The sequence below is a fragment of the Bubalus kerabau genome, chromosome 5, assembly GCF_029407905.1.
Source record: "Bubalus kerabau isolate K-KA32 ecotype Philippines breed swamp buffalo chromosome 5, PCC_UOA_SB_1v2, whole genome shotgun sequence".
NCBI classification, from domain to species: domain Eukaryota; kingdom Metazoa; phylum Chordata; class Mammalia; order Artiodactyla; family Bovidae; genus Bubalus; species Bubalus kerabau.
This window is the reverse complement of record NC_073628.1, coordinates 93,442,646-93,469,106: the sequence shown is the minus strand read 5'-3', so window position 1 is coordinate 93,469,106 and position 26,461 is coordinate 93,442,646. Positions and strand designations below refer to the sequence as shown.

Here is a 26,461-nt window from a genome sequence, read left to right as displayed (position 1 = left end):
GGTCTTTTTGATAATAGCCACCCTGGTGTGAGGTAATATCTCATTATGGTTTGAATTTGCATTTCTCTGATTAGCAATGTTAAACATCTTTTCATATGCCTATAGGCCATCTGTGTATCTTCTTTAGAGAAATATTTATTCAAGTCTTATGCCCATTTTTAAATTGGGTTGCTTCTTTTTTTGATACTGAGTTGTATAAGCTGTTTATATATTTTGAATATTAACCCCTTATCAGCCATATCATTTGCAAGCATTTTCTCCCATTCAGTAGGTTGTCTTTTCATTTTGTTGATGATTTCCTTTGCTGTGCAAAAGCTTTTAAGTTTTATTAGGTCTCATTTGTTTATTTTTGCTTTTGTTTTCTTTGCCTTAGACAAATAAAAAAAATATGTTATAATTTATATCAAAGAGTGTTCTGCCTATGTTCTTTTTTAGGAGTTTTATGGTTTCAGGTCTTATATTTAGGTCTTTAATCCATTTTGAGTTTAATTTTTTATATGGTGTGAGTAAATATTCTAATATTATTCAACATAGAAAACTTAACAGAAGATTGAAACTTCATATAAACACTCTTTGATTAAGAATAAAACCAACTAGATAATGTCTAACATGCACAAATGTGAAATCCTGTAATTAAGATTAAAAAATTAGTTTTTACAAAGACAGGATAATAGAGACCCAAATCATCAATAATTCAGATGAAAAACACACAGGGGTTTTAATTGATTCCAAATTTAGTATTCATCTTTAGAATTCTGTGAGATGAAGCATGAGGGTAAACATGTATAAGTTTAACTGCAATATCGTGGCTGGTTCTAAGACATCTTGTTACGTCATCTCATTGTCATCTACCACTTATTAGTAACTATAGGCAAATCACTTACTTTGACTTTCTCACTTTTAAGTTGGAATTAATAAAGACTATTGTGAGTATAGAATGAGATAATTCATATGCAAGTAATTATATAAATGATAGCATTAGCTTTGCAAATACTGAAAAAGCTAGTGCACATTAAACCTTTAGTAGAGGTGCAGCATTCAAACCTAGTGAAGCACAAGCTATAGTGGGAAAGTGTAAAAGGAATTGACCGTAAATTTTTTGAGGGGAGTGATTTTTATCTGATTCATTCAGACTTTCATTTTTATTATTTTCCTACTACCTGTATCCCTTTGGGCAGGTTATTTATCCTAAACTCTTCATATGTTAAGTGAGGATAATCATAACACCTATGCCCTAGGAGTATTGTCAAGAAAAATGACATGGTGCACAGCAAATGTTTCCTGTTGCTGGAAAAAAGTGCTAAAATATATGTTAATTACCCACCTTTCTCATGTTCCAAAATGGCCACTAGGAAGTGCTAGAGAATCTTTCGGAAGAATTCAGCACCATCTGAGTTGGGCATGGGGCAGGAATTTTAAAATTTTGTTTTAACTTGTCACCACTAAATGTATTAAGTGATCTTAGAAGAATTGTGTGTAAATATAGAAGTTAAAGAGTAACGTATTTTAACATTGATTCTGATTGGTAGAGTTGTAGAGAGGCAAGTATTGCTGGAAGTGGGTGTGGAGGCTCCCAGCAGCATTTTCAGCAGCTCCTTCCTTGGCACTACTGTCTCCTGGAAATCCAGACCCTCATGTGGTCCCATTGGAGGCCTGTGAAATTTTGCTTATTGTATGTTTCACTCTTCAGTGAAGACTTTGTCTTCTTTGGGTAGAGAAATTGTTTATATTTATCTCTTGGATATAGTTTTAAAGGAGGTTTGAAATGTGATATTGTTGCAAGTGCCAGGGAGCTATATACTTAACCATTTTATATCTAATAAGGCTTGAACTATAAAGCTGAGTGTTGAAGAATCGATGCTTTTGAACTGTGGTGTTGGAGAAGACTCTTGAGAGTCCCTTGGACTGCAAGGAGATCCAACCAGTCCATCCTAAAGGAAATCGGTCCTGAATATTCATTGGAAGGACTGATGCTGAAGCTGAAACTCCAATACTTTGGCCACCTGATGCGAAGAACTGACTCATTGAAAAGACCCTAATGCTGGGAAAGATTGAAGGTGGAGGAGAAGGGGACAACAGAAGATGAGATGGTTGGATGGCATCACTGACTCAATGGACATGAGTTTGAGTAAACTCTGGGAGTTGATGATGGACAGGGAAGCTTGGTATACTGCAGTCCGTGGGGTTGCAAAGAGTTGGATGCAACTGAGTGACTGAACTGAACTGAATTAATTCAAATTTTAACCTAACTCTTCTATCCCACAGGATGATATCTCTAATTCTGAAATTTTAGACATCAGGAATGTGATAGCAGGAGAAATATTTTGGGGCAGAAAGAATCTTCCTGGAATTAATCAAATCATATATATATATATATTAATTGAAGCATAATTGGCATACAAAATTGTATTCATTTCAGATGTAGGACATAATGGTTGACATTTGTATGCATTGTGAAATGATCACCACAGTAAGTCCTATTTCTCATTTATCGTGATAAAAAGTTATGAAGTTTATTGTGCAGAAGCTTTTTAGTTCGATGGAGTCCCATTTGTTCATTTTTGCTTTTGTTGCAATTGTTTTCAAGTCAGATACAAAAAATCATTACCAAGACTGATGTCAAGAAGCTTACTGCTTCCATTTTCTTCTAGGAGTTTTATGGTTTCTGATCTTGTGTTCAAGTCTTTGAAACAGTTTTGGGTGTTGTGTAAGATAGAGATCGATTTTCAGTTTTTCACAGTGGCTGTTCAGTTTTCTCCACACCATTTATTGGAAAGACTATTCTTGCCCCATTGTGTATTCTTGACTCCTTTGTTGTAAATTAATTGACCCTATATATGTGGCTTTATTTCTGGACTCTCTGTTCATTTACATTGACTTATGTGCTATTTTTTTTTTATGACAGTACCATACTGTTTCTTGACTACTAACGCTTTGTAATAGTTTGAAATCAGAAAGCATGATGCCTCCAGCTTTGCTATTCTTTCTCAAGACTGCTTTCACTATTTAGGATCTTTTTATCAGTTCAGTTCAGTTCACTCAGTCGTGTCTGACTCTTTGCAACCCCATGGACTGCAGCACACCAGGCTTCCTTGTCCATCACCAACTCCTGGAGCTTATACAAACTCATGTCCATCGAGTCGGTGATGCCATCCAACCATCTCATCTTCTGTTGTCCCCTTCTCATCCTGCCTTCAATCTTTCCCAGTATCAGGGTCTTTTCAAATGAGTCAGTTCTTTGCATCACATGGCCAAAGTATTGCAGTATCAGCTTTAGCATCTGTCCTTCCAATGGATATTCAGGACTGATTTCCTTTAGGATGGACTGGTTGGATCTCCTTGCAGTCCAAGGGACTCTCAAGAGTCTTCTCCAACACCACAGTTCAAAAGCATCAATTCTTCAGCGCTCAACTTTCTTTAGAGTCCAGCTCTCACATCCATATATGACTATTGGAAAAACCAAAGCTTTGACTAGACAGATCTTTGTTGACAAAGTAATGTTTCTGCTTTTTAATATGCTGTCTAGGTTGGTCATAACTTTTCTTCCAAGGATAAAGTGTCTTTTAATTTCATGGCTGCAGTCACCATCTGCAGTGATTTTGGAGCCCGAAAAAGTAAAGTCTGTCACTGTTTCCATTGTTTCTCTATTTGCCATGACATGATGGGACCAGATGCCATGATTAGTTTTCTGAATGTTGAGTTTTAAGCCAACTTTTTCACTCTCCTCTTTCACTTTCATCAAGAGGCTCTTTAGTTCTTCTTCGCTTTCTGCCATAAGGGTGGTATCATCTGCATATCTGAGGTTATTGATATTTCTCCCGGCAATCTTGATTCCAGTTTGTGCTTCATCTAGCCCAGCATTTCTCATGAAGTACTCTGCATATAAGTTAAATAAGCAGGATGACAATATACAGCCTTGACGTACTCCTTTCCTGATTTTGGACCACTCTGTTGTTCCATGTCCAGTTCTAACTGTTGCTTCCTGACCTGCATATAGGTTTCTTAGGAGGTGGGTAAGGTGGTCTGTATTCCTGTCTCTTGAAGAATTTTCCACAGTTTGTTGTGATCCACACAGTCAAAGGCTTTGGCATAATCAATAAAGCAGAAGTGGATGTTTTCCTGGAACTCTCTTGCTTTTTCAATGATCCAACAGTTGTTGGCAATTTGATCTCTGGCTCCTCTGGCTTTTCTAAATCCAACTTGAATATTTGGAAGTCCATGCTTCACATAATGTTGAAGCCTGGGTTGGAGAATTTTGAGCACTCCTTTGCTAGCCTAATGAACCCGGTGACCGAGTCCGCTCTTCTTGGTCTGTCCAAGGGCTCCTCGCTTGTCTTTCCCCCTGCCCGTTGGGGAGGGTGAGGAAGGCAGGGGTTGGGTACAGCCTCTGGCCCTGTCCTTCGGTCTCCTGTCCCCCGCCTCGGGGCGTCAGTGGGCCGTTGTTCTTCTGACACAGCAGATGCTCTCGCTTCGCCTTCTCCACGTGTGCCCCGCGAGTGGGCCCTCCCCGCGGTGGGGAGGGCTGTGCCACTGCTGCGCTGTCCACGCCACGTGGGTGTGTGAGCGTGCCTCGTTTGACCCTCGGTGGTGCCCCTGGAGCGCTCCAGGTCATCCCTCTGGTGCCTGAGGCCGAGCGGTGGTGTTGTTTCCCTTAACCCGGTGTCCCCCTTGGGTCCCTGCAGCAGTGGTGTGTGTGTCCCGTGAGTGGCTCTCTTTAGGGCGGTGGGTAGAGACGGTAGGAGAGATGTGCCTGTTCCCCTCGTCGTGGAGGCTGACGGATGAGGCCTTGCAGGGGGCGGGACGCAGGCTCTGCTCCGTCCCTGACCGCTCACACGCTCCTGTGTGGTCGTCCGCTTACCTGTGCCGCAGACCCCTCCCGCCCAGCTGAGGACTGGCAGCTCCTGGAGCGCCTCCATGGGCCCGAAGGAGAGACGATCTGGGTGAGGGACGGCGCGCCCTCGATGAGAAAGCCTTCTCTAGCGATCCGAGAGGGACAGCCGCTGCCCCTCCCGAGTGCGCAGTGGCCACCGTGGCGACTGCCAGAGCACGTGGGCAGAACTCCCTCCCCACCCACCCCTCCTCTCTGTTGGGGGTGGGTGCGCCGGCCCCGCGGTGGGGCCGTGTACCGCTCGTTGAGTTTTTTTTTTTTGGAAACTTCCCTGGTGGCTCAGATGGTAAAACGTCTGCCTACAATGCGGGAGACCCGGGTCAGGAAGATCCACTGCAGAAGGAAATGGCAACCCACTCTAGTACTCTTGCCTGGAAAATCCCATGGATGGAGGAGTCTCCTAGGCTCCAGTCCATGGGGTCGCTGAGGGTCGGACACGACTGAGCGACTTCACTTTCACTTTCTTGCTAGCATGTGAGATGAGTGCAATTGTGCGGTAGTTTGAGCATTCTTTGGCATTGCCTTTCTTTGGGATTGGAATGAAAACTGACCTTTTCCAGTCCTGTGGCCACTGCTGAGCTTTCCATATTTGCTGGCATATTGAGTGAAGCACTTTCACAGCATCATCTTTTAGGATTTGAAATAGCTCAACTGGAATTCCATCACCTCCACTAGCTTTATTTGTAGTGATGCTTAGTGATCACACCATCATGGTTATCTGGGCTATGAAGATCTTTTTTGTATAGTTCTGTGTATTCTTGCCACCTCTTCTTAATATCTTCTGCTTCTATTAGGTCCATACCATTTCTGTCCTTTATTGTGCCCATCTTTGCATGAAATGTTCCCTTGGTATCTCTAATTTTCTTGAAGAGATCTCTAGTCTTTCCCATTCTATTGTTTTCTTCTATTTCTTTGCATTGATTGCTGAGGAAGGCTTTCTTATATCTCCTTGCTGTTCTTTGGAACTCTGCATTCAAATGGGTATATCTTTCCTTTTCTCCTTTGCCTTTTGCTTCTCTTCTTTTCTCTGCTATTTGTAAAGCCTCCTTGGGCAACCATTTTGCCACTCTGCATTTCTTTTTCACTGCCTCCTGTACAATGTCATGAACTTCCATCCATAATTCTTCAGGCTGTCTGTCTATCAGATCTAATCCCTTGAATCTATTGGTCACTTCCACTGTATAATCATAAGGGATTTGATTTAGGTCATACCTGAATGGAGAAGGAAATGGCAACCCACTCCACTGTTCTTGCCTGGAGAATCCCAGGGATGGGGAGCCTGGTGGGCTGCCATCTATGGGGTCTCACAGAATCAGACACGACTGAAGCGACTTAGCAGTAGCAGCAGCATACCTGAATGGTCTAGTGGTTTTCCCTACTTTTTTCAATTTAACTCTGAATTTGGTAATAAGGAGTTCATGATCTGAGCCACAGTCAGCTCCCAGTCTTGTTTTTGCTGACTCTATAGAGCTTCTCCATCTTTGGCTGATCTTTTCTGGATTCTATGCAAATTTTAGGATCTTTGTTATATAAAATGATCTTTTATGGTTCTAAAAATTTTAGGATTGCTTGTTATATTTCTGTGAAAATGCCATTGGAATTTTGATAGAGATTGCATCAAATCCTTAGATTGCTTTGGGTAATATGGACATTTTCACAATATTAATTCTTCCAATTGGTTGGCATGGAATATCTTTCCATTTATTTGTGTCTTCTTCAACTTCTTTCATTAATATCTTATAATTTTCAATGCACAGATATTTCACTTTCGTAGTTAAGTGTACTTAATTTATTCTTTTTGACACAATTATTAATAGGGTTATTTTCATAATTTCTTTTTCTGATAGTTCATTCTTAGTGTATAAAAAACTACAGACTTCTATACATTAATTTTATACCTGCAACTGAATTTGTTCTAAATTTTTTTGGTGGCGTCTTTAGAGGGTGTGTATATATATGTATATCTATATATATACACACACACATATACATATATGTATATATATATACACACATACATACACATACATCTATTTATATATACATATACATATATATTGGAGAAGGCAATGGCACCCCACTCCAGTACTCTTGCCTGGAAAATCCCATGGATGAAGGAGCCTGGTAGGCTGCAGTCCATGGGGTCACTAAGAGTCGGACGTGACTGAGCAACTTCACTTTCACTTTTCACTTTCATGCATTGGAGAAGGAAATGGCAACCCACTCCAGTTTTCTTGCCTGAAGAATCCCAGGGACAGGGGAGCCTGTTGGGCTTCCGTCTATGGGGTCGCACAAAGTCGGACACGACTGAAGCGACTTAGCAGCAGCAGCAACAGCATACATATGTATATATAGTCTATATTCTATATATAAGAATCATATCCACAACAGTTACAATTTACGTCTTCTTTCCAGTTTGCATGCCTTTTATTTCTTTTTTCTAACTAGCTACTCTGGCTAGGACTTCCAATCAATACTATGTTGAATGAAATTAGGAAGAGTGGGCATCTTTGTTTTGATCTTAAAAGATTTCAGTTTTTCATCATTGAATATGAAGTTAGCCAAAGGCTAGTCATACCACCTTTATTATGTTGGGGTACATTTCATCTATACTCATTGAGAATTTTTTTTTTTCTGTAAATGGATGTTAAATTTTGTCAAAAGTTTTTTGTATCTATTGAAAAGATCATATGATTTTTGTTCTTCATTTTGTTAAGGTGGTATATCACACTGACTGATTTGAGTATGTTGAACTATCTTTGCATTCCTAGAATAAATCCTGCTTAACCATGGTATATAATCTTTTTAATATATTATTGAATTCAGTTTGCTAATATTTTGCTGAGGATTTTTGCATCCATGCTCATTAGGAATATAGGTCTATAATTTTCTTTTTTGTGGTATTCTTGTCTTGTTTTGGTGTCAGAGTAATTCTGATCTCATAAAATAAGATTGGAAGTGTTCCCTCCTGTTCAGATTTTTGGAGAAGTTAGGTATTAAATAGGGAAGGATATGTACTAAATATTTTTTGAATGCTTGGTAGATTTCACCAGTGAAACCATCTGGTCCTGGACTTTTGTTAAGTTTTTTTGTTTGTTTGTTTTAATCACTGATTCAATCTCCTTACTAGTAACAGCCTGTTTAGATTTTCTGTTTCTTCATGATTTAGTCTTAGAAGATTGCATGTTTCTAGGAATTTGTCCATATTTTCTAGATTGTCCAATTTGTTGACATATAATTATTCATAGTAGTAGTTTATGATCATTTGTACTTCTTTGGTATTAGTTTTAACTCTTATTTTTTTCTAATTTTACTCATTTGAATCTTCTTTTTTACTTACTGTAAAGTTTTATCAATTTTGTTTATTTTTCAAAGAATCAACTCTTTTATTGATATTTTCAATTGCTTTTTCAGTCTCTATTTTATTTTTTATTAAACTTTTTATTTTGTATTGGAGTATAGCCAGTTAATAATGTTGTGATAGTTTCAGGTGGATGGCAAAGGGACTCAGTCATACTCAGCCAAGTTCATATTACCCCCCACATTTTATGTTTTAATGTCACATTTTATATCTTTTCTGTGTATCCTTTAGATAATCATTGTAGTTATAGTTTTTTAACCACTTTTGTTTAAAATATTTTTGAAATTGAGGTATATTTGATGTAAAATATTATATAAGTTTTAGGTATATAACAGAGTGGTTCAGAATTTTTAAAGATTATACTCCATTTATAGTTACAAGATATTCACTACAGCTTATTTATGGAGAAGGAAATGGCAACCCAGTCCAGTATTCTTTCCTAGAAAATCCCATGGATAGAGGAGTCTCACAGGTTGGAGTCCATGGGGTTGCAGAAGAGCTGGACATGACTTAGCAACTAAATAACAATAGTTTATTTTATACCTAACAGTCTGTACCTCCTAATCTCCTACTCCTTTTCCCCTTCCCATCCTCCTTCTCCCTACTGGTAACCACTGGTTTGTTCTCTATAGCAGTGAGTCTGTTTCTGTTTTGTTATATTCAACAGTTTGCTTTATTTTTTAGATTCTACATATAAGTGAAATCATATAGTATTTGTTTTTCTCTGTCTGACATTTCACTTAGCAAAATACTCTCCAAGTCCATTCATATTGTTGCAAATGGCAAAATTTTATTATTTTTTATGGCTAAATAGTATTTCATTATGTATGTATATATTATATATATATATACATAGTATACATAGTATACACACACACATCACATCTTCTTTATCCATTCATCTGTTGGTGCATACTTATGTTGCTTCCATATCCTGCCAATTGTACACAATGCTGCTGTGAACATTGGGGTGCATGTATCTTTTTGAATTAGTGTTTTTGTTTTTTTCAGACAAATAATCAGAAATGGCATTGCTGGGTCATATGGTTAAGTTCTAGTTTAGTTTTTTGAGAAACTGTACTGTTTTCCACTGTGGCTGCATGCACCAATTTACGTTTCCGCTACCAGTGTATGGAAGTTCCCTTTTCTCCACATCTTTGCCAACATTTGTTATGTGTGTGTGTGTGTGTGTGTGTGTGTGTGTGTGTGTGTGTTTAACTGATAGCCATTCTGACAGACATCTGTTTCCTTCCTGAGGTTAGGGTTGTTTTCAGCCATTACTTCTTCAAATAAGTTTTCTGTGCCCTTCTCTCTTTCTTCTCCTGAGACATCTACAATCCAAATGTTACTCCATTTGATGCTGCCCTCTAGGTCCCTTAAGCTGTCTTCACTTTTTAAATTCTTTTTGCTGCTCTGTTTTGGTGAATTCCACTACCCTGTCTTCCAGATCATCGATTATTTCTTTGCTTCATCTAGTCTGCTGTTGAACCTCTTCAGTGTATTCTTCAGTTTAGCTATTATATTCTTCAGCTCTAAGACTTCTGTTTGGTACTTTTCTATCTTTTTGCTGTACTGAAATGTTTGATACATTTTCTATCTTTTTGCTGAACTTCTTGCTGTGTTTATTCATTCTTTTCAGTGTTTTATGACCATGACTTTTAGGGCTTTACAGATAAATTATATATCTTGTTTCATTAAGTTTAAAACATTTTTATTGGCATATAGTTGACTTACAATGTTGTGTTAGTTTCAGGTGTACAGCAAAGTGATCCAGTTATACATATATCTATTTTTATTTTTTTTTTTAGATTCTTTTCCCATATAGGCTTCATTATGTTTTTTTTTTTTTTTTCCTGGGGTTTTATTGTTCTTTCATTTGGAACATTTCTGTCTCTGAGTTTGTTTCTATGTACCAGATAGAACAGCTATCTCACCCAGTATTGAAGGAGTGGCCTTGTGTAAGAGAAGAAACTTATCATTTTACCTTGCCCTACCCTTTGGCTGTCTCTCAAGTCTTCTGAGTATCTAAGCAGTCAAAGTTTTTAATAGGTCCCAGTTGTTGAGGTGCTAAGAACTCTCTGTCTTATTTTTTTGTCAGACTGTGGAACCCAGAACATAATCCACCCTGTGCTGGTCTTCAGAGCCAAGCATGCCAGGGCCATCCACTGTGTGGTCTGCACCTACCCACCAGCTTTGGTGGAGCCCTGGAAGTAGCTTGGGGGTCAGGGTACTTGATTAGCAGGCTTTAGTAGGACCAAAGGGCAGGGTGCAGTGAGCAGCGAGCAGTGCTAGTAATGGAGGGGAGAATGCAAAAATGGTTCTGGCTAGTGCCTCTGTCTCCAGTGACAGTCCCAACAAGTTCCTGCACCTCTGGCAGATGCTCTAAGACTAGTAAATGAAACTCCTTCACATATGGTCTAGGCACTTCCCACACTGCTGCCTTTGTACTGGATTCCAGGGCAAATGAGTCTGTGCATGAGCTCTTTAAGAGCAGAATCCCCATTCCCTACAAACCTAATATTCTCTTAGATGAAAGCCCTGTTGCTTTTCAAAGTCAGACATTTTGGAGGCTTGTCTCTCCAGAGCAGGTCCCAAGGGTTGGGGAGCCTGATGTGGGGCACAAACCCTTCACTTTTCAGGAAGAAGTGCTCTGTTCATGAGATCCCTCCCACATGTGGGTTGCTCTGCCAAGGATGGGGTTTGGGGAAAGATAATGCCTTTGCTTCTCCTACCTGTCTCAATGCAGCCCCTTTATTCTTTGTTGTGGCAGGCTTTTCAGCTCATTTTCAGGTCCTTCCCAGAGAGAGTTGCTCCATATGTAGCTGTGGATTTGTTGTGTACATGGGAGGAAGTGAGTTCAGGATGTTCCTACACTGCCTTCTTGTACCACCCATCAAGTCATATTTTTGATAGACCTCTCAAAAAAACTCTTACTCTTCTGTGTCCAAGTTAATGATAATTAAATAAGAGACATTTGGCTCTTTGATAGTAAATCCCAAATTGGGTAATAAAACAAAGCAATGACAAATTTATCATTAAACATGGACTTATTGAAATTTCATGTTTCTTTCTTAGGTGAAAAAAAAATCTACCTGGGGAAAATATCTGAAATGGAATCTATATGTGAACCCAGAGTAGGCAAAATAACACATCCTTGGGTAAGACAGAAATTTCCATTTAATCACATCACCCTCTCAGGTAAAGCTATAATGATTCTAATGATTAGTTGTTAGTAAGAAATGAATGTGATTCAAGCTGTTTTCCAGTTTCTTCTCAGCAAAGTTACCTGTTTTGTATAAGGATCAACATCTTCATCATTAGCTCTGAGTGTGCTTGAATAGCTGAAAACACAGATTTTTTTTGTTTGGTATTTGAGCAATGTTTGCTGAATTTGTCTCATCATAGGATTCATTTGGGACTTATGTTAAAAAAAAATATATATATATATATATTCCCTGCCTCAAAAGATTTTGATTCAGTAAGTCTGGGCTGGTGTCCAAGAATCCATATCTTTAAGAAACCTTCTAGGCATGTCTTATAATTATATACAGTTGAGAAACCCAATGTTAAAAAATTCCTCTTGGCAGAAGACTCGTTTTGAACTGGGAAAGCACACATGTTAGATGTTCTTGCCATCTCCTCGATGAGTCAGCTTGTAGTGACAGCCCTTTGGATGGTCTCTGCTGGTGTGAGAGTCTGCTTTCATGCACTCAAAATCTTTCACTTGTGTCTGGAGTGTTCCCACCAGTTTTAATATCTCATTTGAATGTACTTGATACATAATCTGAAAATCACTGCTCTTGAGTTCTGAGATAAAAGTTTGTTTAACCTTTCTGAGCAGGAATGCAAATTATGGTTATAAGTAGGGGCTCCTGCTTCGGAGAAGGCAATGGCACGCCACTCCAGTACTCTGGCCTGGAAAATCCCATGGATGGAGAGCCTGGTAGGCTGAAGTCCATGGGGTTGCTGAGGGTCGGACACGACTGAGCGGCTTCACTTTCACTTTTCACTTTCATGCATTGGAGAAGGAAATGGCAGCCCACTCCAGTGTTCTTGCCTGGAAAATCCCAGGGACAGGGGAGCCTGGTAGGTTGCCGTCTATGGGGTTGCATAGAGTCGGACACGACTGAAGTGACTTAGCAGCAGCAGCAGCAGGGGCTCCTGCTTAGGTGTCATGGAGACTAAGGTTTGAATGTTGGTTCCTACAGCTGAGTGACCAGTCATTTAACCTCCATCAGCTTCTGTTTGCTTGTCTATAAAATATGAATATAGGTATCATAGCTAATGTTTGCCGTATTTGAAGTTCTTTGCATAAATTATCTTCCTTTATTTTTAAAACCGTACTATGAGATAATCATACTTTTCTGTTGTTCCTCATTATATAGCTGAGAAAACTAAGACACAGGAATGTAAATAACTTGCCCAAGGTCTCACACCTAGGAGGTGGCCAGCTAATTATTTACTTAAAAGATTATGGGAAGAAATAGTTATAAATCTTTATAGCTATCTATCTTTGTATCTTTCTTTAATTTTTTTTTCACCTGAGTAATTTATTTATTTATTATACATGTTTCAATACCATTCTCCCAAATCATCCCACCCTCTCCCTCTCCCACAGGGTCCAAAAGACTGTTCTATACATCAGTGTCTCTTTTGCTGTCTCATATACAGGAGGGACAACTAGTATTACCAGTATTTGAGTTTGGCTAATGGAATAAATTTAATGAGTAAAATATAGTTAAAAAGTATAGTATAGTATAAAACTATATACTTTTATAAGTATATACTCATACATATAAAGTATAAAAACATATACTTTTATACGTATAAAAAGTATAGTATACTTAAAGGATAGGGAAGCCTGGTGTGCTGCAGTCCATGGGGTTGCAGACTTGGACATGACTGAGCGACTGAACAATAACAATAGATACTTCAAGAGTGCCCATAGTTACACTAGAATGTTATCAGAAAGCCAAGCAAACGTTGTTTATTTTATTGTCAGAAAAAAGTCAGCAGTAATAAGAGCTCCCTCTCTGAAAAAGCAAGTTCTCAATGGTTAGACTATGTCGTGTCTCGAACAGAATGCCTCTCACTTCTATTTTGTAAAATGTTCTCTAATATCATTATATTGCTTTGAGAATAACAAAAATGTGGGCTGCAAGACAATCGTTGCATCCAGAGGAAAAGATTCTTTCACATGCCGTGTTGGCTACCTGGGCACCAGCCTATTTCTTTAGTTCCTGCTTGAAGTAAATCTGATCAAAACTGCTAAGGAAAAGCCAAGGTGGCTCAATAGTATGAATCACCCTACAATAGCAGAACAACCTGTTCAAGAAACAAGATCTCACTTACTTTGAATCTCCACAGTCCTCCAATATCTTCAGTCTTCTCAAAGCAAGTGGGTTCGAGTCCCTCATCCACACAGCACTTGAGAGAGGCCAGGCCGCTGACCCCAGCTCCAATCACTGCCACCTTCTTTGCCATGGTATCCTGTCAAGGAGTTGATCAATTAATGCTGCTTCACTGAGGCAACAGGTAAAACCGTCCTTATTGTGTGGACAGTAACTGGCTTTAAATGCTGTAGCAGTGGTCATTTAATAAGCAGCGCTATTTGAATAAAATGCCTCACCAGTCAAATCCCAGTTTCCTCTTCCCCTTGAAAGAAGCCAAGTTGTGTCACGTCTTGGTTTAACGTTTAAAAGCAACCTGTTTAACAAAGCCAACCGATTCAAAAACATAGTACCAGGGATATGAGCCAGTCTTAAGTTCCTTTTTTTGAAATTTTATTTTGAAACAATTTTATTCAGTGTGTCTTTTTTCTTTTTGCATGAGAGACTACCACTTCCCCCTTAATAAAGACATGCTGCTGCTGCTGCTGCTAAGTCGCTTCAGTCGTGTCCGACTCTGTGCGACCCCATAGATGGCAGCCTACCAGGCTCCCCCGTCCTTGGGATTCTCCAGGCAAGAACACTGGAGTGGGTTGCCATTTCCTTCTCCAGGGGATTTTCCCAACCCAGGGATCGAACCCAGGTCTCCCGCATTGCAGGCAGATTCTTAACCACAACTGAGGTATCAGGGAAGCCCAAGACATAGTGGTATTGCACACTTTAAATAGAGTGCAGTATAATATAAACCTAACATTGGGAAAGAAAAGAATTTGTGTGACACGTTATTTGGAGGGTCTGGAAATGAACCTGCAGTCTTTCTCACCTGTGCCTGTACTGTCAGACAGTGAACACAGTTTTCTAGAGGCTGAGAATAAGCTAGACTTCAGTACTTCAGTGCGGAGGAGTCCCAACATTCAGAGTCCCCAAAGAGAGCAGAAGGCTTGCCTTGTGCAAGGATGACTAGACCCGTCATCTTCCAAGTACTGTCTTTACTGCCCTAGAGTAAAGGGTTCTCCTTCTTTTCCAGAATGTGCCACAGCGTTGGCCGACGAGTCCTTAAGGGTTCGTCAAGCCATAACCAAGAGGGAAGGAAAGGTGCTGGGCGAGATTACGCAGCACGGGCGGGAGCGCGGGAACCGGAGCCCTCTGATAAACGCTCCCCTCCTGGCCCTGTTCCAGAGAATGTGAGCGAGAACCGGCTTCCAGCTCAAACAGGAGACGTAACTCCCGCGCGGCTACGCTGGGCCCGCTCCCTGCTTCCCCTTCAGTTAAATTCTTCAGAGTACCGAACTTTTGAGTCTCTTTCCCCAGCTATCATCCTTACCTCTGTTTCTGTCTTTGAGTGCGCTGACAGTAGTTTCCTGTGTAGATTGTATGCTGGGAGGTAATCAGAAGCGTTTTAAGAGTCAGAGGAACCTGTGGGGAATGGGAGGAGCTTGCAGTCCTCCGCCTCCTCCTCTGGCATTCTGCCAGCTGAAACTCCAAAGTCTTTGTCAGGAGTCCTGAAATGAAGCAAGAGGCTTATATCCTGGGGTTCAGGGTAAAGGTTACAGTAACAACATCGTACAGGTACCCATGTATCATACAGAGAGTTTAAAAATCCTCTTTATTGATATAATGGATATAACCAATGCTCATTAACAAGTTAGCAAATATGCTGATAAAAAGAAGTCCAAATTATTCCTTTATCCACCATAACATTTTTGTTTATCTTTCATATCAATATATGCAGATAATACATAAACAAAAATGGAATCGCACTCTACATATAATTTCCAACTTGATTTTTCACTCTACAATATAGCAATACCTTTATATCTATAGCAGCATTTTTTTTTTATAAAACACTGAACATGTGTATTTATTTTTTTTAAATAATAACTCCAAAATACACTTTAACAACAACCATTAATTGGATAATGTAATATAGAAGCACATAAAATGTTTAAAAATGGCACAGGTTTAGCAAAGTGGATGAATAGAAAAGGAAATACCAAAACTTAATATGACAATACTAAAAAAAATTCAGTAGATTTCCATAGGTCATACATATACATTAGAGGACATAATGCAAAAAAAATCATATTTATTCAAAACATTCCAAAATAATATTAGTCATAATAAGAACAGTGCAAAAGAACTAAATTTGAAGTGAAAAGCAAAGGAGAAAAGGAAAGATATAAGCATCTGAATGCAGAGTTCCAAAGAATAGCAAGAAGAGATAGGAAAGACTTCCTCAGCGATCAATGCAAAGAAATAGAGGAAAACAACAGAATGGGAAAGGCTAGAGATCTCTTCAAGAAAATTAGAGATACCAAGGGAACATTTCATGCAAAGATGGGCTCGATAAAGGACAGAAATGGTATGGACCTAACAGAAGCAGAAGATATTAAGAAGAGGTGGCAAGAATACACAGAAGAACTGTACAAAAAAGATCTTCATGACCCAGATAAGCACGATGGTGTGATCACTCACCTAGAACCAGACATCCTGGAATGTGAGTCAAGTGTGCCGTAGGAAGCATCACTATGAACAAAGCTAGTGGAGGTGATGGAATTCCAGTGGAGCTATTTCAAATCCTGAAAGATGATGCTGTGAAAGTGCTGCATTCAATATGCCAGCAAATTTGGAAAGCTCAGCGGTGGCCACAGGAGTGGAAAAGGGCAGTTTTCATTCCAATCCCAAAGAAAGGCAATGCCAAAGAATGCTCAAACTACTGCACAATTGCACTCATCTCACACGCTAGTAAAGTAATGCTCAGAATTCTCCAAGCCAGGCTTCAGCAATATGTGAAGTGTGAACTTCCAGTTGTTCAAGCTGGTTTTAGAAAAGGCAGAGGAACAAGAGACCAAATTGCCAACATCCACTGGATCATCAAAAAAGCAAGAGAGTTCCAGAAAAACATATATTTCTGCTTTATTGACTATGCCAAAGCCTTTGACTGTGTGGATCACAATAAACTGGAAAATTCTTCAAGAGATGGGAATACTAGACCACCTGACCTGCCTCTTGAGAAATTTGTATGCAGGTCAGGAAGGAACAGCTAGAACTGGACATGAAACAACAGACTGGTTCCAAATAGGAAGAGGAGTATGTCAAGGCTGTATATTGTCACCCTGCTTATTTAACTTATATGCAGAGTACATCATGAGAAACGCTGGGCTGGAAGAAGCAGAAGCTGGAATCAAGATTGCTGGGAGAAATATCAATAACCTCAGAGATGCAGATGACACCACCCTTATGGCAGAAAGTGAAGAGGAACTAAAAAGCCTCTTGATGAAAGTGAAAGAGGAGAGTGAAAAAGTTGGCTTAAAGCTCAACATTCAGAAAACGAAGATCATGGCATCTGGTCCCATCACTTCATGGGAAATAGATGGGGAAACAGTGGAAACAGTGTCAAACTTTTTTTGTGGGGGGGTCCAAAATCACTGCAGATGGTGACTGCAGCCATGAAATTAAAAGACGCTTACTCCTTGGAAGAAAAGTTATGACCAACCTAGACAGCATATTGAAAAGCAGAGACATTACTTTGCCAACAAAGGTCCATCTAGTCAAGGCTATGGTTTTTCCAGTGGTCATGTATGGATGTGAGAGTTGGACTGTGAAGAAAGCTGAGCACCGAAGAATTGATGCTTTTGAACTGTGGTGTTGGAGAAGACTCTTGAGAGTCCCTTGGACTGCAAGGAGATCCAACCAGTCCATTCTGAAGGAGATCAGCCCTGGGTGTTCTTTGGAAGGAATGATGCTAAAGCTGAAACTCCAGTACTTTGGCCACCTCATGTGAAGAGTTGATTCATTGGAAAAGACTCTGATGCTGGGAGGGATTGGGGGCAGGAGGAGAAGGGGACGACAGAGAATGAGATGGCTGGATGGCATCACTGACTCGATGGACGTGAGTCTGGGTGAACTCCGGGAGTTGGTGATGGACAGGGAGGCCTGGCGTGCTGCGATTCATGGGGTGGCAAAGAGTTGGACACGACTGAGTGACTGAACTGAACAGAGAGAATTCACACTTATGAATGAGAAGGCAGTATAAGGAGGTCAACTTTTTGTCAAAATTAACCTACAAATTTCACAGAGTCTCAAATAAACTTAGAGCAGTGCTTTTATTTTTATTTATTTTTTAAAATTTATTTATTTATTTTAATTGGAGACTAATTACTTTACAATATTGTAGTGGTTTTTCCCATACCATTGACATGAATCAACCACAAATGTACATGTGTCTCCATCCTGAACCCCCCTCCCACCTCCCTCCCATCCCATCCCTCAGGGTCATCCCAGTTATAGCAGCATTTTTAAAATGGTTGCTTGAATTCCATTTTGTTGATGGATTAATTTTCCATCTAACAAATACCCATTTCTATATCTGACATATCACCATGCCTGGACAAATGATCTCATGGAATTTACATTCTTTTAAAAATCATTTAAAACACACACACACACACACACACACACACACGGGCTTCCCTGGTGGCTCAGATGGTAAAGAATCTGCCTGCAATGCAGAGGCCTGGGTTTAATCCCTCGGTTGGGAAGATCCCCTGGAGAAGGGAATGGCTACCCACTCCAGTACTCTTGCCTGGAGAATTCTATGGATAGAGGAGCCTGGGAGGCTATAGTCCACGGGTTCACAGAGTCAGACATGACTGAGTGGCTAACACACAAACATATATTCTGGAGTTTACATTCTTGTTTTGGCCTGGCTTTCTTAGACTTGATGACTTCTGGATCCTAACTTACCTGTTCCCAGATTCCTTACCCTCCCTGAAGCTATGTATCATCATATGTCTCTGCTTGGGTATCTGCTCGCTTGGATGAATCTAGTAGAACTTCTAATATCTTCCTGTCCATTGCTGTCTTTTTGCCTTGATATAGAACTGGATAACTTACCTTTGCTTACAATCTCAATTACTAGCACTACCGTTAATTAGGAAGACTAAATCAAGAGGCTATAGAGCCTTTGTGTACCTTGCTGTGCTCAGTTGTGTCTGACTCTTTGTGATCCCAAAGAGCCCTCCACCCTCCCCTGTCCATGGAATTTTCCAGGCAAGAATACTAGAGTGGGTTGCCATTTCCTATTCCATAGTATACCTTGGATATAGTCTAAATGATGAAGGACTTTGTTCTCTAGCCAACAAGACCAGTGGATCCACCTAACAAGACCAGTGGACCTAAGGATACTGAAATTTTTTTAATACAGATTCATTCAACAAACACTTGTTGAACACCTCCTAGGTGTCAGACACTTCTTAAGTGCTGTACACACAGCAATGAACAAAAGAGGCAACACCTCTTTTCTTTATAGAGCCAGACAAGCAATCAATAAAACAATAAACAAGTAGAGTTGTTGATGATGAGTGCCATGGAGAAAAATTAAGCAGAGAAATAAGCTCTTGGAGTGGAGAAGTGTAGTTTGATATTTTAAAGTAAGGTATTCAGGAAACATCATTTTCCTAAAATTTCCCAAACTGTTTGGTCACAGTGGAAGGTTTTTCTCTGTCTAATAAGTAAAGTAACTCTGTAAAAAGAGTAAAAGAAACTTCAAGGGCAATGGTCAAAACTAAGGAACAGAAGGGCTGAACATGTTTCTCAATTAAAGAGGGAAAAAGCCACTTTACTGACATTGAGTCACAATTTTTTTAAGTGGCCTGTGAGCAGTTCTCCAGTTACATCTTCACTGTCTCTTCTCTAGTTAATTATGATCTCAGTAAAAGTCCTGTAATAATTGTACTTGAGAAAACACCTGGATATGCTGCTAGCGGTATTTTAAAACTGTTTGAACCCTTGGGAGATTAAACTCTTGGGCAAATGGTTTGATGCTCCCCAGGTAGATAATCTGTCTGGAGATATTAATTCCCTATGTGTCCAAATGAGCATGCAGCTATGCTCACAGCATCAGCCATCAGCTTGGGAGCAGGCATCTTCTTGCCATTAGCACAAGCTGAGAAGCTGGCTCAACAGATAACCCTAGCTAGCAATTAGGTATGCCAAGGACCAACAAGGCCTCCTGGGGAGAATGAGTGTATCCACAAATGAAACATCAATCACCTGCCCAATTTTCTATTAGTATATCTTTGGATTCCTTCTAAGTTTTTGCTATTATGAAAAAGCCGCCCTGAATTTTATTTATGTGTATCTCTTCCACACTTACCACATCATATTCTCAGGATAAAAATCTAAAAGAGAAATTGCTAAGTGTATGCCCATTTGAAAGTCTACTGCTGCTGCTAAGTCACTTCAGTCGTGTCCGACTCTGTGCAACCCCATAGATGGCAGCCCACCAGGCTCCCCCGTCCCCGGGATTCTCCAGGCAAGAACACTGGAGTGGGTTGCCGTTTCCTTCTCCAATGCATAAAAGTGAAAAGTGAAAGTGAAGTCGTTCAGTCGTGTCCGACTCTTAGCGACCCCGTGGACTGCAGCCTACCAGACTCCTCTGCCCATGGGATTTTCCAGGCAAGAGTACTGGAGTGGGTTGCCATTGCCTTCTCCGTGAAAGTCTGCAGTGTTCCTCAAACTTTAATGTATAAAATACTTGTTGTGTGTGTGTTAATCGTTCAGTCCTGTCTTACTCTTTGTGACCCCATGGACTGTAGCTCACCAGTCTTCTCTGTCCATGGAATTCTCCAGGCAAGAATACTGAAATGGGTTAGCATTCCTTTCTCCAGGGCATCTTCCTGACCCAGGGATTGAACTTGCATCTCTCGTATCTCCTGCATTGCTGAGCAGATTCTTTACCACTGAGCCACCTGGGACTGCAGATGTAGATTTAATAGATATGGAATGGGTCTGAGATTCTTCATTTCTAATATGATTCCAGGTGATTCCAATGCCACTGACCCTTAGATCATGTTGTGTATTACAAATTTCTACTATGTTTTGAGAAGTTGGCTTCTGGGAGGCAGATACTTTATAATAGTATTTTATGTTTACAAAGTATTTTAAGGTGTAAGAATACTTTTATATACATTAATTCATTTGGTTAATTCAGGGCCATAGGCATTACTGTGTTTGTGTGTGTGTGTGTGCATGCTTAGGTCATGTCTGACTCTGAGACCCATGGACTGTAGCCCACCAGGCTCCTCTGTACATGGGATTTCCCAGGCAAGAATAATACTGGAGTGGCTTACCATTTCCTACTCCGGAGATCTTCCTGAACCAGGGATCAAACCTGTGCCTCTTGCATCTCCTGCATTGGTAGACTGATTCTTTACCACTTGCGCCACCTGGGAAGCCCATAGGCATTATTACCTATCCTTGTTTTATGGATATGAAATGAGCTTAATTTGGCTACAAGGAAGTTTAAGAATAACCAAGATGGTAATGAGCTTCTGGAAACCTTATCATAGGGAGTCCCTGAAAAAGCTTTTAATGTTTAGCCCAGAGGATATATGTTGAAAAGTATATGGTGCTGGCCTTCAAAAAGGCTGTTATATGGAAAAGGTCATTTAAGCCTATTTTGAGTAGACACAAAAGTCTATTCAGGATCAAATTTGTGAATGTTACAGAAAAGCTGTTCACTTCAATATAAGGAGAAACTTTTTGGCTAACAGTGGTGTACAAGAAGGGAATGAACTGCTTGGTGAGGTAATGAATTCCCTGTTACTTTATTGAAACAGAGGTTGGAAAACTACTTGTTAGTGGACAATAGAGGTTACTGAGGTGGAGTGCGATAGTGAAGTAAAGTTGTCCTAACTGCAGGATTTTAGATCCTGGATTCTGTCACTATCAGTTATAGTTCTAAAATAGGCACAAAGTTGCTGAGAAGACTTTGGACTGGAAAGTATGCTGGTTACTGTAAAGGACTGAGAGGTTATTGGCACTACCCATCCTCATGGCTGGGGTCCTGGAGTCACCTCCTGAGCTTTTCTTGGAAGGTTCTGAGCTCTCTTAATTATGGATACTCTCAAGAGAACAGTGTAGATATCAGCCCTGATATCTTCCTATTTCCATTTTTACTTTTAATTATATATTTTAACAGATAACTTAAAAACATGCATCATTCCCTAAGAATAGGAAGTGCAGAACCAGAAGGACAAGTTTTTTCTCATTACGTTGCTTTAGACCATTAGGTAAATGACAAGCCAAACTAGTCTTAGTATCCTTTGACTATGATCCAGTTTTATTGTTTGGATGAACTCATCTATATCTCCCATGTGATGTATATAGTCTCATCATTTCCATGTGCTTTATATTTTCTGGGGCAATTCTCTATTAAAATAATCCTCCTTGGCTTTTGGACCAAGAGAAACATTCCCCAAATCTCTCTGAAGTGGTAGGAAAGTAATATGAAGGAACAGATGCAGGATAGGTCTGAGCAAAGGAAATGCTCTTTGGACCAGATTTTTAAAAAGTTTTATTGGGATATAATTCGTATGCTACATAATTCATTAATTTAAATAGTTTAGCCATACAACCATGTAATGTAATGGTTTTTAGTATGTTCACAGAGTTGTGTGACCATCACCACAATCAATTTTAGAATATTCTCATCACCCTCCAAAGAACTCCTGTACAGAATAGCAATCACATCCAAATTTTTCTGCACATAGCCCCACCCTGAGTTGTAGGCAACTGTTTATTTACTTTCTATTGTTATAAAATTTGCTGATTCTGAAATGTCCCATAATTGGAATCATATGATCTTTTTTTTTTATGTGAATGGCTTCTTTCAGTTAGTAATTTTTTAAGGTTCACTTATGTTGTAGAAAATATAAATATTTCATTCCTTTTTATTGCTGAATAATATTCTATTGTATGGATACCATGTTTTATTTATTTATCCATTCATCAGTTGATGAATGTTTGGGTTGTTTCTATCTTTTGGCTATTATGAGGACCACTTCCCCCTAAATCACTATTGTACTACAAAGATAAAGATGTAACTTTATTTTTAACATTTATGAATATATTACAAAGTTACAAAGGTATAACTCATAGTCATGTACTCACTCTCCAGCTGAAGCCCTCTTTGTACCCTCCCTGATTTTATTCTTTTCTATGCCTGCTAAAGGTAAACAGTCTCCTTATATATTTTTGTGCATTTCTTTATACTTTTACTACATGTAATGAATAAAACATTATAGTATCATAAAAATATATCACACCCTATACATTTTTGTGTAACTTGCTTTTTTGCTCAGTGTTATATTTATGAAATCCATGTTTTCTAAATCTATGCAACTTTATTTCATTTATTTTTATCATGTGGCAAATTCCTTGATATAAATATATTATAGTTTAGTTCTCCATTTAATGAAGGGTCATTTCTATTTTTTCTATATAAATAATATATTCTTATTTTTGTTTACTTGAGCACCTGTGCAGTAGTTTCTCCAGGGTACCTGCCTCACTGCAGAATCACTTGATTATAGCATATTCATATTTTCAGCTTTGCTAGATATTGATAAATTGTCCTCCAAAATGTATGTACCAATTTATACTCCCTCCAACAATGACTAATTCTCTTTGATCCCCATTCTATCTGGTACTTGGCATTTTCAGAGGTTCTTTTAATCTAATATTAAAGATGTGAAATGATATTTAATCATATTTTAAACTTTTTTGGTATTACTGATTAACAAAGGTTTGGAGATAATAGTACAATTTAAAGAGTAAGTTATAGTTGATACTTGAAGTGTCTTCTCTTAAAATCTATATGCCCGAATCAAATCTCAGAATCCTTCACCAGGTTGACTCTTCACTGATAGTAGAGATAAACCTTAAAGCCCAGGCCTGACTGCCTCTAAAACCCAGAAAGCATAATCACCTTGGTCTGCCTTGTTTGCTTCTTGGGAATAATCCCATACTCAGTACAAATGACAATAAGAACTTCATACTCTCCAGTAAAAATACATGCCCATAAAGAAAGAGATGTTACCATGATCTGGACAAACCATAATAATAGAATACGAGTGTAATAGAATTACAGTGCATGCATGGTAAGTTGCATCTGACTTTTTGTGACCCTATGGACTATAGCCTGCTAGGCTTCTCTGTCCATGGGATTCTCCAGGCAAGAATACTGGAGTGGGTTGCCATGCCCTTCTCCAGGGGATCTTCCCAACCCAGGGATAGAACCCATGTCTCTTTTCTACCTGTATTGGCAAGCTGGTCCTTTACCACTAGTGCCCCCTGGGAAGCTCCAATAAAGACATCCCAAAGTTGCAGTTATGAGGCCTCAACACTATGTGAGTGACCCCCTAATTGGGGCATGTTGTGCTGCCAAGACCAATATCTTTCTATTCAATTCTTTATCTCTCAGGGAAAGATTGCCCGAATGTTCCTTTTTGCTATATTGTCATTTCTACTTTTGGTATTCTCATTTCTACTTTTGCATCCTGGAAGGCAAATTAGAAGTAAACACAAGCTTACATATATCATTCAATAGATGGTTTTAAGCATAGATTGGTCTAGCTCCAGATTTATGAAAAATCAAAACCAAAAATAATGCCAAACATTTCACTAAATCTGAATGATCAAGGCTTTGCTAAAACATCCAATTTTTATTTCTAAACAAAATATTTGATCCTACAAGATTATAATGAAAGGAAATAGCAAAACACTGGAAATAAACAAAATGTTCATCAATAGAAGACTGGGTTCAGTGAATTACAGTCCATCCATATAGTCAAATAATATGCAGCTTTGAAAAGAGCGAGAAACTTCTCTATATACTGCTTGCCAAGATATGTTATTAAATGAAAAAAGAAAGGTACAGAGCAGCATATGTACCATGGTATATTTTGTGTAAAACCAAAAGAATAAAACGAAAATGCATTTTAGTTTTCTCATATTTGCATAAATAAACTGAAAAACTATTCAGGAAGTTAATAAAAGTGAATACTCAAGGGGATCAGAGAATGGGAACTGAAAAGTAGGGAGATGGGACCTTGGTAGATAGAGGCCATGAGTGAATATAAGATTTTTCATTTTTTTTTATTAAAAGTTTTTTGAACAATGAAAATATATAACTGTTGAAACAAGCACAGTTGTTACTGTTTAGGACATCAAAAAAGCCTCTGCATTTGGATAACTTCACTGAATTCTGGGTTCACCTAAGGAAAGTGTTTGATGCTTGTCTTACATGGTCACTACTGAAATAATGGAGCAATGAACTAAGGAACAAAAGGAGGATCTACCTAAAGAGGTAAATGACAGTCCCCATTCAGGAAGGCATAAACTGATTGTATCTGATGAAATAGCAGTTTTATTCATGTCGATATATGACAAAACCAATACAATATTGTAAAGTTAAAAAATAAAAAAAAATATTAAAAAAACCCCAAAAATGTCTAAATCCTAGTCTTTGTAGAACTTGTTACAAATAAACTGTAATGATTAATCATAATACCTTGCCTCCATTTCCATCTATCAAACTCTTACCCATCTTTGAGGTCTTTCTTGATCAACCCACACAGAAATTAGAACTTACATTGCTACTATTGAATTGTAACCTGCTCAAGTTTCTCTCATATACTGTGTCTGTTAGGCTTCTTTACAACCAATAACCAACTGCAGTCGTTTCTATCAACTTAGTTTGTCTGAAATTTGGCCTCTTATCTCCATTATGCCTGCTACTATCAAAGTTCAGGTGGTTGTCCTTTCTTACTGAAAGTCTGATTGTCTCCTGACTCTCAGTTTTAGCCCATCACTGCCCTCCACCTTAACCACTCCTCCCCGCCGCCAGATTTATTCATTAAACTACAGGTGTAATTAGGAGAACTTCAGGCTAAGTATGGTTAACTGAACACATTTCTCTTCTGTTGCCCTTGAAATCCCACTAAAATATTAATAGTAATACCCCCAAAAAAGCATAAATTCAAAGGATACACAGAATAGGAGAGGAGATTACAGTAAAGAAGACAGAAAGAAAAACACCAATACAGTATACTAACACATATATATGGAATTTAGAAAGATGGTAACAATAACCCTGTACACGAGACAGCAAAAGAGACACTGATGTATAGAACAGTCTTGTGGACTCTGTGGGAGAGGGAGAGGGTGGGATGATTTGGGAGAATGACATTGAAACATGAATAATATCATATATGAAACTAGTCGCCAGTCCAGGTTCGATGCACGATACTGGATGCTTGGGGCTGGTGCACTGGGACAACTCAGAGGAATGGTACGGGGAGGGAGGAGGGAGGAGGGTTCAGGATGGGGAACACGTGTATACCTGTGGTGGATTCATGTTGATATATGGCAAAACCAATACAATATTGTAAAGTTAAAAAAAAAAAAAGAGCTACAAAAAAAAAAAAAAAGAAGAAGACGTGTCAACACATTTTTTTGAAGATGGGAATTGATTCATCAGAAATGAGAAAGTTAATGTATGTATTTGCAAGAGAAATGGTAACACAAAAAAGGTGAATTAAATCAGATGATGTCAGGATGGCTTAGGAGTTGAGGGCATCAGGAACTGCAAAGATGTTGGTAAGGAAAGAACAAGATTGGTTGAAAATTTGTTTAAGGGACAGATATTTCTCCCTCAAATACGGCATAACCATGAGGCTGGCCTCCATCCATCTTGGATGGGAACTGAAAGTTTGATGTTTGTAGAAACTGAGCTGGTGAAGATCTAGACCTGAAGATGTATAAGGACCCCCAAACAGGGGCACTTCACTATGACAAAAATTGCAGGGGTAAAAAGAAGTTTCTATAACCTTCCAGAAGAAGAAATACAAGTTGTATGAGAAGAAAAGAGAATAGAAATAACAATGGACTTTTAACAATAATACTGAAACTAAAAGACAGTGGGGCAATGACTTAAAAACTCTAAGGTAATAATATTTTCAGCTTATAGTTTTATATCCA

The 26,461-nt window shown here is 39.0% G+C and overlaps 1 protein-coding gene across 2 annotated transcripts in view; it reads right to left on the bottom strand.

Annotated features, from left to right (window-relative positions):
• The window catches only part of FMO2 (flavin containing dimethylaniline monoxygenase 2), a 64,876-nt gene that overhangs the window by 26,444 nt on the left and 11,971 nt on the right, over positions 1-26,461 (bottom strand). The window contains exons 2-4 of one of the 2 annotated variants that reach the window (XM_055582217.1): positions 14,961-15,138; positions 13,879-13,955; positions 13,602-13,739 (exon numbers count right to left, since the gene is read on the bottom strand). In XM_055582217.1, coding sequence (XP_055438192.1) covers positions 13,602-13,733 — 132 coding nt within the window. In that variant the 5' untranslated portion in view covers positions 13,734-13,739; positions 13,879-13,955; positions 14,961-15,138. The remainder of the gene's footprint in view (positions 1-13,601; positions 13,740-13,878; positions 13,956-14,960; positions 15,139-26,461) is intronic. The other variant, XM_055582218.1, reaches the window with a different exon arrangement.